At 54.0% G+C, this 15,692-nt stretch overlaps 1 protein-coding gene across 1 annotated transcript in view; it reads right to left on the bottom strand.

The window, feature by feature from the left end:
* GTPBP1 (GTP binding protein 1) overlaps window positions 1-14,262 on the bottom strand; it is a 47,495-nt gene extending 33,233 nt beyond the window's left edge. The window contains exons 1-2 of the mRNA XM_068251783.1: window positions 14,097-14,262; window positions 4,876-4,987 (exon numbers count right to left, since the gene is read on the bottom strand). Coding sequence (XP_068107884.1) covers window positions 4,876-4,987; window positions 14,097-14,216 — 232 coding nt within the window. The 5' untranslated portion in view covers window positions 14,217-14,262. The remainder of the gene's footprint in view (window positions 1-4,875; window positions 4,988-14,096) is intronic.
* Window positions 14,263-15,692: the final 1,430 nt, after the last annotated feature.

The following is a 15,692-nucleotide window of genomic DNA, read 5'->3' as shown; positions in this document are numbered from 1 at the left end:
CACTCAGGATACGGCTACGCTCACGCAGGAAAGCGCAGAGACCGCACACACGGGATACGGCTACGCTCACGCAGGAAAGCGCAGAGACCACACACACACACGGGATCCGGCTACACTCACGCAGGAAACCACAGAGACCGCACATACACTCGGGATACGGCTACGCTCACGAAGGGAAGCACAGAGACCGCACATACACTCGGGATACAGCTACGCTCACGCAGGAAAGCGCAGAGACCGCACACACACGGGATACGGCTACGCTCACGCAGGAAAGCACAGAGACCGCACATACACTCGGGATACGGCTACGCTCACGCAGGAAAGCGCAGAGACCACACACACGGGACACGGCTACGCTCACGCAGGAAAGGGCAGAGACAGCACATACACTGGATACTGCTACGCTCACGCAGGAAAGGGCAGAGACCACACACACGGGATACGGCTACACTCACGCAGGAAAGGGCAGAGACCACACACACGGGACACGGCTACGCTCACGCAGGAAAGGGCAGAGACAGCACATACACAGGATACGGCTACGCTCACGCAGGAAAGCGCAGAGACCACACACACGGGACACGGCTACGCTCACGCAGGAAAGGGCAGAGACAGCACATACACAGGATACGGCTACGCTCACGCAGGAAAGCACAGAGACCGCACATACACTCGGGATACGGCTACTCTCACGCAGGAAAGCACAGAGACCGCACATACACTCGGGATACGGCTACGCTCACGCAGGAAAGCGCAGAGACCGCACATACACACGGGATACAGCTACGCTCACGCAGGAAAGCACAGAGACCGCACATACACAGGATACGGCTACGCTCACGCAGGAAAGCACAGAGACCGCACATACACACGGAGACCGCACATACACACTCGGGATACGGCTACGCTCACGCAGGAAAGCACAGAGACCGCACATACACAGGATACAGCTACGCTCACGCAGGAAAGCGCAGAGACCGCACACACTTGGGATACGGCTACGCTCACGCAGGAAAGCGCAGAGACCGCACATACACTCGGGATACGGCTACTCTCACGCAGGAAAGCGCAGAGACCGCACATACACAGGATACGGCTACGCTCACGCAGGAAAGCGCAGAGACCGCACATACACACGGGATACGGCTACGCTCACGCAGGAAAGCGCAGAGACCGCACATACACAGGATACGGCTACGCTCACGCAGGAAAGCGCAGAGACCGCACATACACTCGGGATACGGCTACGCTCACGCAGGAAAGCGCAGAGACCACACACACAGGATACGGCTACGCTCACGCAGGAAAGGGCAGAGACCACACACACGGGACACGGCTACGCTCACGCAGGAAAGGGCAGAGACAGCACATACACTGGATACGGCTACGCTCACGCAGGAAAGCACAGAGACCGCACACACACTCGGGATACGGCTACTCTCACGCAGGAAAGCGCAGAGACCACACACACGGGATACGGCTACGCTCACGCAGGAAAGCGCAGAGACCGCACATACACTCGGGATACGGCTACGCTCACGCAGGAAAGCGCAGAGACCACACACACGGGATACGGCTACGCTCACGCAGGAAAGCGCAGAGACCACACATACACTCGGGATATGGCTACTCTCACGCAGGAAAGCGCAGAGACCGCACACACACTCGGGATACGGCTACGCTCACGCAGGAAAGCGCAGAGACCGCACACACACTCGGGATACGGCTACGCTCACGCAGGAAAGCGCAGAGACTGCGCGCGCACACACACACACACACATTCTGCACAGTCCTCTTCAGACGCTTTCTTATATGATATTTCCAGCTTTCCCACAGCAGCTAAAAATAAAACAGAACACCGCATCTGAAATGTTTTCCTTGCTTGCACAAATGTGATATGAAGGAGACCATCAATTACAGGAGCTGCCCGGCCGAATACATTGCAGGAAAACGTATGAATCAGTCAGGTAACCACATCAATAATAGCAATCCCCCACAGAACACATGGGGGCAGTATTTCTGCTTCTCCTTGTGGGAAGATTTGGGGCGTCAGCCAGTAACTCATGTTCTAGGCGTGCAGCAGATAGTCCCGGTTATCCGGAACGCAACTAACCAGCAGTCTCAACCAACCAGCACAAATCGCCGGCACTACTCACAGTGGTGACGTCCAACTTATTAAAGGATACATACGAGGAGTATAAAAAATAAAAAAAATCCACTTACCTGGGGCTTCCTCCAGCAGACATCCTGTACCCTCGCCCCAGCTCCGCTCCCCGCCGGTACCAGAGGGCTACTTGTGTTCTAGCGCGTATCTCACGTAGTCGCACTGACATCACCCGGACTGTACTGCGCAGTAGTAGTAGTAGTAGTAGTTCTGTGCCTGCGCATTACAGTCCGGATGACGTCAGTGCGACTTCATGAGCCGCATGCTGAAACGCAGGAAGGTGACCTGGCGAGGTTAGCTTCTTCACCAGAGTGGACCGGGAGCCACCGGAGCTGCGGTGAGGGCACAGGACAGCTGCCAGGGGCTGGAGGAAGCCCCAGGTAAGTGCATTTCTTTTTATTTTTATACTCCTCTGACCTTACCTTTAAAGAGGAGCTGTCAGCCATACTATCGCAGACAAAAGAAATACATATACAAGTAGATAAAATACTTGCTCTACTTACATAACAGATGTATTGCACTGTCCACATTTTAATTTTAGTGATTTTTCTATAGTTAAAAAAAAAATCCTTCTTAGGATTCTCCATTTTAACTGTGTCCATTTTGAAGCCAATCCTGATGTCATTTCCTCCCTTACTCTCCTCTGCCCGATTGTGTATGCATTGCCCGCCCCCCCTACCAGTCTTCAGGCACTCCCACCCAGCTCTTCAATAAAAAGTGCATTGTCTCAGCATGAGAAATATTGGCCAATCAGAGAGGAACAAAGGTGTGGGAGGAGAAAACAGGAGGGAAAGAGGCTTCAGCCAATCAGTCTGCATTAGTTAAGTCTGAGGAGAGATAAAGAAGCAAAAATTGGCAACCCAGCATGCCCTGCAACTTCCTTTGTGCGGCAATGTACCAAATAAGAGTCAGGTAAGCTGGGGAATGATCATTTATCAACAAGAAAAGTAATAGTGATTTTAACGTTTGGATTGCCTGGTTAGAATCCTTATTACTGGTTTACCAGATAAAAATAAAGAATTGATTTTATGCCTGACAGTTACACTTTAAAGAGAACCCGAGGCGGGGTTCTCACAATGCAATCCCCATACAGAGGCTGGGTCTGCCTATAGAGCCCAGCCTCTGTTGCTATTTTAAATTCTTCTCCTTAAATCCTCGCTGCGCTCTGTAATCCCCCCTAAAACACAGCCGCGCTGTGCAGGCTGTGTATCTCTTTACTGTCACTCTCGCCGCTCCCCTCCTGCAGAGCTCCGGTCCCCGCCTGTGTCCCTTCCCTCCAATCAGCGGCGAGGGAAGGGACGCGGGCGGGGACCGGCGCTCTGCAGGAGGGGAGCGGCGAGAGTGACAGTACATAGGTAAACACAGCGTGCGTTAACAAGCTGCATGTCACCAGTGCGGCTGGGTTTTTTTTGGGGGGGGGGGGGGATTACAGAGCGCAGGGGGGCTTAGGGGGAATCTGAATAGCAACAGAGGCTGAGCTCTATAGGCAGACCCGGCCTCTGTATGCAGCTAGCATTGTGAGAACCCCACCTCGGGTTTGTGGGCTCTGCTGTGCTTAACCACTTGAGGACCAGAGGTTTATACCCCCCCCCCCCACTATTGACCCGGCCAATTTTATGTACAATTCGGCAATTCACAGCTTTAACTGTTTATTGCCCGGTCATACAGCTTAGCACCCAAATGAGTATTACCGCCTTTTCTCCTCACAAATAGAGCCTTCTTTTGGTGGTATGTGATTGCTGCTGTTATGTGAAAAGACAATATACTCTGTACAGCGCTGTGCAAGATGTCAGAATATCCATGATTTTTTTTTTTTTTTTTAATATATCACACACACACACTATAATTGAAATAGCCTGCCAGCACTATTCAGCAGCTGGCAGACTGATCGCTGTGCCCCCCCCCCCCCCCCGTCAGATATTGCTCCTCGCGAGATGACGCCATGTGAGCGTCGTGGAGGAACAGAGCCACTGTGCTGCTGCCATCCTGCATTAGGCTGTCGGCAAGACCGGGACCCTGAGCTCTGCATAAAATTGCAATTTGGGCTTACCTGGGGCTTCCTCCAGCCCAAGAGGTCCCCCCTGTCCTCCGCTCGAGGGTGGGCGGGGAGGAAGTGTCAGTACTTCCTCCTCTCTGCCTATCAGGCACGCCCCCTCCACTCATCGCTATTAGTTCCTATGTGCACAGCGTTCTGCGTAGCTGCAATGTGTGCGGTCCTGAGGTAATTTATCTCAGAAGGATAGTGTACTAATAGCTGTTTCAGTACACCATCATTCTGAACTAAATTACCTCAGGACCGCACACATTGCAGCTGCGCAGTGCAGATAGGAACTAATAGCAGTGAGTGGAGGTGGTGTGCCTGATAGGCAGAGAGGAGGAAGTACTGACATTTCCTCCCCGCCCATCCACAAAATTCAAAAGTATGCTATACTTTAACTGTAGTGCAGTTCTAGAAATTCATGCTAAACTGCCGCTATGAAGTAGGATTTAAGAATTTTCTTGTCATGCAGAACAGTTTCTCCTGCTGGTTAGAACTGTTTAAGAAGAAAAAACTGTCGGTATTGATTTGATAATTCTGGCCCAACATCCTCTGTATGTTCCAGATGACAGTAAATGCCGTTATTCTAATTTTATGTAAATGTATGCAGATTAGAAATGGCTGAACTGGTTTCTCATTGCCGAACATTGTAGGGCAGCAGCCAACCTACCAGATCCTTGGCCAATAACGTATATCGTCTCCCCACGTCCTTCATCCATGCGATCTCGCATCTGCCGCAGGAGACTGTCATACTGCTCCGCATTGGGGCTTATCAGGACGTGCTGCGGGGGAAGAAAACGCACAGATTACAACCTACAGAAAATACTACAGAATAATAACCATCTGCACAGAGCACAGGAGGGGCAGGAGACTATGGCTATATAGCAGTAATACAGATCACCGATTTCCATCCAATTCAATACAATCACCGAATTGAAGGGTCAATCAGGCTGCAAAACTGCTAGATGACTGGCCAGATATTCTTCAATAAAGGTGGCCATACATGAGATGACTTGTCGGCAGATCGATCATCTGATTAGACTGTTATAGTGAAATTAAATTTGGTGCTGCCAACCTCATGCTGAATCAACGATGCGGCCAATTTGGGCTGAAATTGGTCGAACAAGCTGTAGGGTGAATTGCTCAATCGGGTGCACGGCGGTAACAGCAAGCGATATCGGGACGAGCAACAACCCACGTGTACACCAGCAGCCAGGTGGGCCGCCTCTATGGACCGAGGACCGCGGCCAGAGCCAGCAGCAGCCACGGGCAGGTCATGTATAGTTGGGGGGGGGGAATGACACTTCACATAGGAGGGGACACAGCCAGCATCACAAGGATGACTCCGGATCAATTTCAGCATGAAATTGATGGGGAATCGGCCTGCAGTGTACAGGCAGCTGACCGATCTCTCTGTATTCAGATTCGATTAGAGAGATCTGTCTCTTGGTTGATCTGCCCATCATCACCTAATGTATGGCTCTCTTTACTGGCTGCCCTCTTCCCCTTCACATAAACAGGAAGAGAAGGATGATCCCCGTCTGGGATACGCCTTATCTCTGTCCACAGATAACATTCCATTACACCCGCATTACATCAGCAAACATCACAGCCGACCAGCAGGTCTTACTGCAGCAATTCCAATACCTAGAGATCATTGTCACCACTATCCGACTCATTGCTGCCACATTTCATCAGACTCATTGCTGTCTCATGTCATCAGACTCATTGCTGTCTCATGTCATCAGACTCATTGCTGCCACATTTCATCAGAAACGGCAATGGCCGGACTCAGGCAGAGCAGAGAAAGCTTCTCATTGTGGCAATACAGGCCGAGTAAAACAATGATGTTGCTAAGCAACTTAAAGTCAATAAACACAATAGGGAAATCCTGCTGGCCTCTCAGTGACCGGTTTAGCAGCTTCCCAGCCTATTAGCTGACCCATTCATCCGCTGATCTCTGACAGCAGCCGCGGCCTCGCTGAGACTGACTGACACTCGTGTGTAGCAGAGAACCACTCACACAGGGCTAGTGTAACAGCAAAGCTGCCAGTAAAAGTAAACTGCTCCTGCTTTGTGCAGGGAATTACACCTACAGGATGGGGAGAGGACCTGGGCTGTCTGTTCAGAGAACTAGTGCAACACAGAGCACACATAACAGACTAGTAAAGTAAAGCAACCTGGTATTATTTTAAAAACACAAATTCATATCCTCAGTTTAGGTTCCCTTTAATGGCTGAACTTGGGGACCAGGAAGAATGAACAGCTGCACTTGGTGCCCAGGAAGGGGTTAATGACTGTGCTGCATCCAGTATTGCAGCCATTAACCCCTCCTGTCCCTTAAAGGAATTATCAGGCAAAACCAGCCCCATGCAGCCATCCTGTGCCCTCGTAGTCACTCACTACTGCTCCAGTCCCCCGCCACCAGCTAGTTTTGCTTCTACCAGCCCCTGCAGCCATCCTGTGCCCTCGTAGTCACTCACTGCTGCTCCAGTCCCCCACCTCCAGCTAGTTCTGCTTCTACCAGCCCCATGCAGCCATCCTGTGCCCTCGTAGTCACTCACTGCTGCTCCAGTCCCCCGCTGCCATTAAGTTCTGCTTCTACCAGCCCCCTGCAGCCATCCTGTGCCCTCGTAGTCACTCACTGCTGCTCCAGTCCCCCACCTCTAGCTAGTTCTGCTTCTACCAGCCCCATGCAGCCATCCTGTGCCCTCGTAGTCACTCACTGCTGCTCCAGTCCCCCGCTGCCATTAAGTTCTGCTTCTACCAGCCCCCTGCAGCCATCCTGTGCCCTCGTAGTCACTCACTGCTGCTCCAGTCCCCCGCCGCCAGCTAGTTCTGCTTCTACCAGCCCCATGCAGCCATCCTGTACCCTCGTAGTCACTCACTGCTGCTCCAGTCCCCCGCCACCAGCTAGTTCTGCTTCTACCAGCCCCATGCAGCCATCCTGTGCCCTCGCAGTCACTCACTGCTGCTCCCGTCCCCTGCCGCCAGCTAGTTCTGCTTCTACCAGCCCCATGCAGCCATCCTGTGCCCTCGTAGTCAGTCACTACTGCTCCAGTCCCCCGCCGCCAGCTAGTTCTGCTTCCACCAGCCCCATGCAGCCATCCTGTGCCCTCGCAGTCACTCACTGCTGCTCCGGACCTCCTCCGCCAGCTAGTTCTGCTTCTACCAGCCCCATGCAGCCATCCTGTGCCCTCGTAGTCACTCACTACTGCTCCAGTCCCCCGCCGCCAGCTAGTTCTGCTTCTACCAGCCCCATGCAGCCATCCTGTGCCCTCGTAGTCACTCACTACTGCTCCAGTCCCCCGCCGCCAGCTAGTTCTGCTTCCACCAGCCCCATGCAGCCATCCTGTGCCCTCGCAGTCACTCACTGCTGCTCCGGTCCCCCTCCGCCAGCTAGTTCTGCTTCTACCAGCCCCATGCAGCCATCCTGTGCCCTCGTAGTCACTCACTACTGCTCCAGTCCCCCGCCGCCAGCTAGTTCTGCTTCTACCAGCCCCATGCAGGCATCCTATGCCCTCGTAGTCACTCACTACTGCTCCAGTCCCCCGCCGCCAGCTAGTTCTGCTTCCACCAGCCCCATGCAGCCATCCTGTGCCCTCGCAGTCACTCACTGCTGCTCCGGTCCCCCTTCGCCAGCTAGTTCTGCTTCTACCAGCCCCATGCAGCCATCCTGTGCCCTCGTAGTCACTCACTGCTGCTCCAGTCCCCCGCCACCAGCTAGTTCTGCTTCTACCAGCCCCATGCAGCCATCCTGTGCCCTCGTAGTCACTCACTGCTGCTCCAGTCCCCCGTCACCAGCTAGTTCTGCTTCTACCAGCCCCATGCAGCCATCCTGTGCCCTCGCAGTCACTCACTGCTGCTCCAGTCCCCCGCCACCAGCTAGTTCTGCTTCTACCAGCCCCATGCAGCCATCCTGTGCCCTCGTAGTCACTCACTGCTGCTCCAGTCCCCCGCCACCAGCTAGTTCTGCTTCTACCAGCCCCATGCAGCCATCCTGTGCCCTCGCAGTCACTCACTGCTGCTCCCGTCCCCTGCCGCCAGCTAGTTCTGCTTCTACCAGCCCCCTGCAGCCATCCTGTGCCCTCGCAGTCACTCACTGCTGCTCCAGTCCCCCGTCACCAGCTAGTTCTGCTTCTACCAGCCCCATGCAGCCATCCTGTGCCCTCGCAGTCACTCACTGCTGCTCCGGTCCCCCGCTGTCAGCTAGTTCTGCTTCTACCAGCCCCATGCAGCCATCCTGTGCCCTCGCAGTCACTCACTGCTGCTCCAGTCCCCTGCCACCAGCTAGTTCTGCTTCTACCAGCCCCCTGCAGCCATCCTGTGCCCTCGCAGTCACTCACTGCTGCTCCAGTCCCCCGTCACCAGCTAGTTCTGCTTCTACCAGCCCCATGCAGCCATCCTGTGCCCTCGCAGTCACTCACTGCTGCTCCAGTCCCCCGCCGCCAGCTAGTTCTGCTTCTACCAGCCCCATGCAGCCATCCTGTGCCCTCGTAGTCACTCACTGCTGCTCCAGTCCCCTGCCACCAGCTAGTTCTGCTTATACCAGCCCCATGCAGCCATCCTGTGCCCTCGTAGTCACTCACTGCTGCTCCAGTCCCCCACCACCAGCTAGTTCTGCTTCTACCAGCCCCCTGCAGCCATCCTGTGCCCTCGTAGTCACTCACTGCTGCTCCGGTCCCCCGCCACCAGCTAGTTCTGCTTCTACCAGCCCCCTGCAGCCAGCCTGTGCCCTCGTAGTCACTCACCGCTGCTCCAGTCCCACGCCACCAGCTAGTTCTGCTTCTACCAGCCCCATGCAGCCATCCTGTGCCCTCGTAGTCACTCACTGCTGCTCCAGTCCCCCGCCACCAGCTAGTTCTGCTTCTACCAGCCCCATGCAGCCATCCTGTGCCCTCGTAGTCCCTGCTGCTCCAGTCCCCCGCCACCAGCTAGTTCTGCTTCTACCAGCCCCATGCAGCCATCCTGTGCCCTCGTAGTCACTCACTGCTGCTCCAGTCCCCCGCCACCAGCTAGTTCTGCTTCTACCAGCCCCATGCAGCCATCCTGTGCCCTCGTAGTCCCTGCTGCTCCAGTCCCCCGCCACCAGCTAGTTCTGCTTCTACCAGCCCCATGCAGCCATCCTGTGCCCTCGTAGTCACTCACTGCTGCTCCGGTCCCCCACCACCAGCTAGTTCTGCTTCTACCAGCCCCATGCAGCCATCCTGTGCCCTCGTAGTCACTCACTGCTGCTCCAGTCCCCCGCTGCCAGCTAGTTCTGCTTCTACCAGCCCCCTGCAGCCATCCTGTGCCCTCGCAGTCACTCACTGCTGCTCCAGTCCCCCGCCACCAGCTAGTTCTGCTTCTACCAGCCCCATGCAGCCATCCTGTGCCCGGGGTCGGCAAAAATGGAACTAGCTTGCAGAGGGGGACCGGAGCAGCAGTGAATGACTGCAAGGGCACAGGATGGCTGCATGGGGCTGGTAGAAGCCCCAGGTAAGTGAAACATTTTTTTTTTGCCCGATAACTCCTTTAAGTGCAGCCATTATCTCCTCCAGGCCCACAAGTGCAGCAACTATTCACTCCCCTTCCTGCAGCCCAGTATTTCCCCCTGCCCCTTTCCTTGGTAATTGTTGTGGCCAGGACTTTCACACCTGTGTTTTCTTGCCATTTCCTTTATCAAGAAAGTGTCACTTCCCACAGGGCAAATTGCTGCAAATGGGAATGTCACTGATGGTACAGACATTAGGCTACCTGCACACTGCATCCGATTCCGTTTCTTAATCGTTACTGTATGCTGCGTTTTTTCCTCCGTTTTTCTGTTGATTGTATTCAGGGAAAAATCGGAATCGCAAAATGGATTTGCAGTGTGCAGGGACCCTTCGCGTGCTCAGTGTTGCCCGTGACTCGTGTATAAGTCGACCCCTATACTATCATTTACCCGAACCCGGACCCAGCTGGATTTGTACCCAAAAGCTAGGAATAATACCCTGAAGGTTGAGAATCTACTGAATTTAGGCCCCGTTCACACTTGCGTTTTTGGAAAAAACGGACCGGATGTCCGGATCGGAACCGTACGGTTCCGATCCAGATCCGATCCGTTTGCATGCGTATTCATCAGGTATGAATACGGCTGCGATCCGGATCCGTTTGTTAAAATAGATAACACATTATATAAAATTGTTGGGGTCTGGGAAGTCAGCAGATGCTGCACCTGTAGAATCAGGTCCTCCGCTGTGTAGGGCCTCACCTCCACGTCCGACATACTGCCAAACAGCTCCCCCTCCCCCCCCCGCTATATATCACCACAATGGAACATTTCACAAAATGCAATCTGCAACAATTAGAGAAAACAGGTCAAGGGGGACTAACACACATATAAAAGCTCATTGTATGCGATGATGTTCTGTCATCTATAATGTAGAATCCATGAAGACAGAAAAGACCAGATACATCACTATAAGCCAGCCTATCTGCAGGCTTCACACAGATACACGATTATCAGCCGGCCTATCTGCAGTCTCCAGACTCTGAAGGCCTCATTCACATGTTCTCCTGAGTTTTCTACTAGGAGATATTTTTTTTATTTTCTGTTTCAAATAATTTTTTGCTGTTTGCAACTGAAAAAACTACCAAAACGCAGGTGAAAAACTGCTGTCAAAATGATTCTTTACTCCTGCTCGCTGGTGGCCTGCAATGCATTTTATTGAGAAGATGTGAGATTATCACCAGGGAGAAAACTCCACTAAGGCTACTTTCCCACCAAGACGTTATGGTCGCATAACGTGCCCCTAACACAACGTATGGTGGTGTTAAAGTTGGACGTCAGATTGAGCTGTGTTATGCAGCTCTCAAAGCAGCCGCTCCAGGTTAGCGATAGGAAGTCCGGATCTTTTTAAGGATTCGGATCATTTGAATCGGATCATTGAAAAGATCCGGATCTTTGAACTCAATCATTTGAATCATTTTACTAGGGAAGCAGACTGGGTGAAATGACTAGCAGGGCAGGACCTTCCCTGCACTGTACATTCTGTATGTTCCTGTTTCTTCCAGACAGACATCCACTGTGAACTGAATCTTTCATTGTGATGATCCGGATGATTCGACTCACAAAAAAGATCCGGATCAAATGAACGATTCGTTCATGATCCGGACAACACTACAGTCCCACCACGAGTCTCTGCAGTGCAGTGAATATTAATTAGCCATGTGGCTGGCTGCAGAGGAGGAGGGGAGACCTCCTCCTCCAACATTACTGAGCATGTGCAAACAGTCTAACGTGGCTTAGCTGGAGTATAACGTACAGCATGCAGCACTTTGTTTAAACGTGCTGCGTTACTATGTAAGGCAATGTGTGCACTGTGAACAGCACAATTCATTTTACCATGCTGTGAGTTAGGCTGCGTTACTGGCTGCTGTAACATGGGACTTTAACGTCCTACTGTGAAACCAGCCTTAAAGGAAACCTAGACAGAGGGATATGGATGTTTCCTTTTAAACAATACCAGTTGCCTGGCAGTGCTGCTTATATATGTGGCTGCAGTAGTGTCTGAATCACACACGTGAAACATGCATGCAGCTAATCCAGTCTGACTTCAGTGCGAGCACCTGATCTGCATGCTTGTTCAGGGGCTGTGACTAAAAGTATTAGAGACACATCCCGTGTCTCTAATACTTTTAGTCACAGCCCCTCAACAAGCATGAGAGTCAGGAAACTGGTATCTAAAAAGTAAATATCCATATCCTTCTCAGTTTAGGTTCCCACAACACAATCCTGGCTTCAGCTGCACTGTGCATTCCCGGCCACTAGGGTACAGCAGAGAGCTGATCGCTGTCAGTGCCACCTATGTACAACTCATCCATTTCTGCTTTATGAATTGGGAACTTCAGAATGCTGCAGCTGGGAGAGTTCACCTGCCTGAGTCCTGTCCAGCCACAGCTGCCCCTGTAGCCCCCAACCCCAGCAGGATCTGCTCCTGCCTAGTTCAGGTGTTATACTGCTGCTTTATCTGTTCAAGTGACCCCCCCCCCCCGTGCAGGTGGACTGGAGACGCAGGTACATTCCTGATTCCTGCCCCCCAACACTAGAGGGAGCACTGTGGTTCCCCCAGGGCAGGCAGCTGGTGATAAGCACCCTGTACCCCCATATCAGACTGGAGGACTCTGAGCAGCACCTATCTGCTGACCGGGTGGCCGGGAACACACAGCTGCCGTGAGAGCAGCGCCTGGTCTGCAGGGATTTCTGACCAGATATTTATAGATTGTCACCCAACGTGGCAAATCCATATATTCCCTCTGTGACCAGAAGCAATCTCTACCACACACAGCACATCGATCTCTAACAGATTCCAGCGGGGAACCAGCTTGCCTGGAAGAGTGCAATGCTATAGGCCGCCAATCTACTAACACACACACACACAGATCTGCTCTGTCTGACAGATACTATACATCGATTTGTCATCAAAGTCTAAAACCCGATTAATCCATTCCCAGCAGGTTGTAACTGATCAGGAAAATTATCAGTGTGTGGAGAATATGGAGAGGGAGGACTATAGAGAAGCCTGCAGATAATAAACATTCATCAAACATTGCTAAAGGACTTCATACCAACCCTTCCAATCCCCCAAGACTGGCCAAGCCTCGCTCCTCCCCAGCGGGGAAAGCCTCAGACCCCGCCCCTGGGAAAGCCTCAGGCCCGGCCCCCGCGGAGTTTTGCCTTACATTTGCCTTGCATGGGTGGGACGCACTGATCCTGAGGCAGGGGGTGCTGAGTGAATGGAGGCCACTAATGCAGCGGTGGCCACTTATCAGCCACACACCACTGTTACAGATGCTGAGGAGCGGAGAGAAGCGGATACACTGCATATCGGGCTGAGGGCCGGAGGACAGAGATGCGAGAAGCAATGATGGACAGGGATGTGGGGAATATCACTTTTGAAAAGTAGTGAGTAGTGGACACCCCTCATTCACCACCGCCAACCCCAGGAGCCGGGCAGACCGCCGACACGGGGCATAGTGCAAATGTAAGGCAAGATAGAGTGTGGCCAACAGACCCCCCCCCCCCCCCCCCCGTACATTCCCCCGCCTCCCCCACACATTCTCCCAACTTTAACACCCCCCCCCACCATATATTCCCCCAACTGCCTCCCCTGCACCACCAACTGTCACATCCCCCCCCCACCATACATTCCCCCAACCAGCTCCCAGCCCTGAACACTCCTAGCTGCACCCAGCTGTAACAGTCCCAGCTTCCCCCTACTTGTCAGAGTCCTGCGAGCCTCTTTCCTTATCAGCCCCCCCATGTATGTCAACCTAGCCAGGTCTCAGCCCCCCTCTACTATCTACCACCCCAGCTGTCCCCCCCCCCCCTCACCAGTCCCCCTGTGCCACCCCTCCCCTCTCCTAGATACCCCCAGCTGGAATCACCCTGTGTACCCCCCACCTGTCAGAGCCCCCTAACCAGCTTCCAGCCCTGACCCCCCCCCACCTGTCAGAGTCCTGAGAGCCCCTTTCCTTATCAGCCCCCCCCCATGTCTGTCCCCCTAACAAGGTCTCAGCCCCCCTCTACTATCTACCCCCAGCTGTCCTCACCAGTCCCCCTGTGCCACCCCTCCTCCTCCTAGCTACCCCCAGCTGGAATCACCCTGTGTGCCCTCCACCTGTCACAGTCCTGGGACCCCCCTCTACTTATCAACCCCCCCCCCTCCCAACTATCAGAGCCCCCCTAACCAGCTTCCAGCCCTGAGCCCCCCACACACACCTGTCACAGTCCTGGGACCCCCCTTCCCTTATCAGCCCCCCAACTATCAGTGCCCCCCTAACCAGCTGCCAGCCCCCCTCACCTCCTAGTTACCCCCAGCTGTCAGGGCCCTCCCCCTCCCGTAGCTCCTCCCCCCTCGGGGGCGTCACCTTGCTGGTCAGGTCTATCTCGGAGTCGCCGTTGCTGAGCGGCTCCCCGTCCAGGCTGCAGTCCGAGTCCTCCGCCTCCTCCGGGGAGAAGATAGAAGCCGCAACCTCCAGAGCCGCCATCTTACTGCGATCACTGCGCGCCGCCCCGCCCCCCTTACCTCCCGCCGCCATTGGCCGCAACGTGCTGACGTCACCGCCGCGCTCTGCGCTGATAGGCCCAGCCACTCTCCGCTCACTAGCGCTGCACGCCACGCCCCCTTACCTGCTGCCGCCCCGCCCCCTGTCATTAAGCAGCCAATGGGAACTCCCCCGCTTCATCAGCACTCATATCAAATGTATACATCACGTGTCCTCCTACGTCACTGCTGTGTCTACTGACCCCTGTGCCCCACATCACCCATAGCAACAGCACTCAGCCCCATCACCCATAGCAACAGCGCTCCGCCCCAACCACCCATAGCAACAGCGCTCCGCCCCAATCACCCATAGCAACAGCACTCACCACCATCACCCTTAGCAACAACGCTCACCCCATCACCTATAGCAACAGCGCTCACCCACAGCAACAGTGCTCACCCCAACTACCCACAGCAACAGCGACCACCCACAGCAACAGCGCTCACTCCCAACCACCCATAGCAACAGCGCTCACCCCCATCACCCACAGCAACAGCGCTCACCACCATCACCCACAGCAACAGCGCTCAGTCCATCACCCATAGCAACAGCGCTCAACCCCATCACCCATAGCAACAGCGCTCAGCCCCATCACCCATAGCAACAGCGCTCACCCCAATCACCCATAGCAACAGCGCTCACCTCAATCACCCATAGCAACAGCGCTCAGCCCCATCAACCATAGCAACAGCGCTTACCCCCATCACCCATAGCAACAGCGCTCACCCCCATCACCCATAGCAACAGCGCTCACCACCATCACCCATAGCAACAGCGCTCAGCCCCATTACCCATAGCAACAGCGCTCACCCCCATAACCCATAGCAACAGCGCTCAGCCCCATCACCCATAGCAACAGCGCTACAGCACTCACCCCGATCACCCATAGCAACGGCGCTACAGCACTCACCCCAATCACCCATAGCAATAATACTCACCCTGTCAGGAACCGGCCCGCGGCACGCCTACGTATACGGTTCCCGACTGCGGGTTTGACCAGACTAAGCGGGGAACAGCCTTATTTAAGCTACAAGCAAGGCTGGAACCCCTCAAACACTTCCCACTGCCACCACTAGCGTTGCTAGACACGTCCCCTCAGCTGTCGAGGGCTCAACACGCAATCTGCGTTTTCGTATTTGGGTCAGCGTTGCGCTTAGGCCGAATACGAGAACGCCACGCACCCACACACAGTACAGTTGTACAGTAACACAGCACAATCAGACAATGATTTGTAATGCAAGTTACACTGTCGTGCAGCAAAACCACTAACAGTCGTTCCGAACGATACTGTTAGACTTCCCACTCAGCTGTCGAGCGCAGAAGTGCCCCATACACACAAGGCAATTACAATTTCATATGGTAGTGTTGCTCAAGCATACAATTAGGCACGGACTTATACACAGCTACACTGCAGTCTCC

Source organism: Hyperolius riggenbachi, chromosome 9 (genome assembly GCF_040937935.1).
Source record: "Hyperolius riggenbachi isolate aHypRig1 chromosome 9, aHypRig1.pri, whole genome shotgun sequence".
NCBI lineage: Eukaryota > Metazoa > Chordata > Amphibia > Anura > Hyperoliidae > Hyperolius > Hyperolius riggenbachi.
The sequence above is the reverse complement of the archived record's forward strand: the minus strand, read 5'-3'. Positions and strand labels throughout refer to the sequence as shown.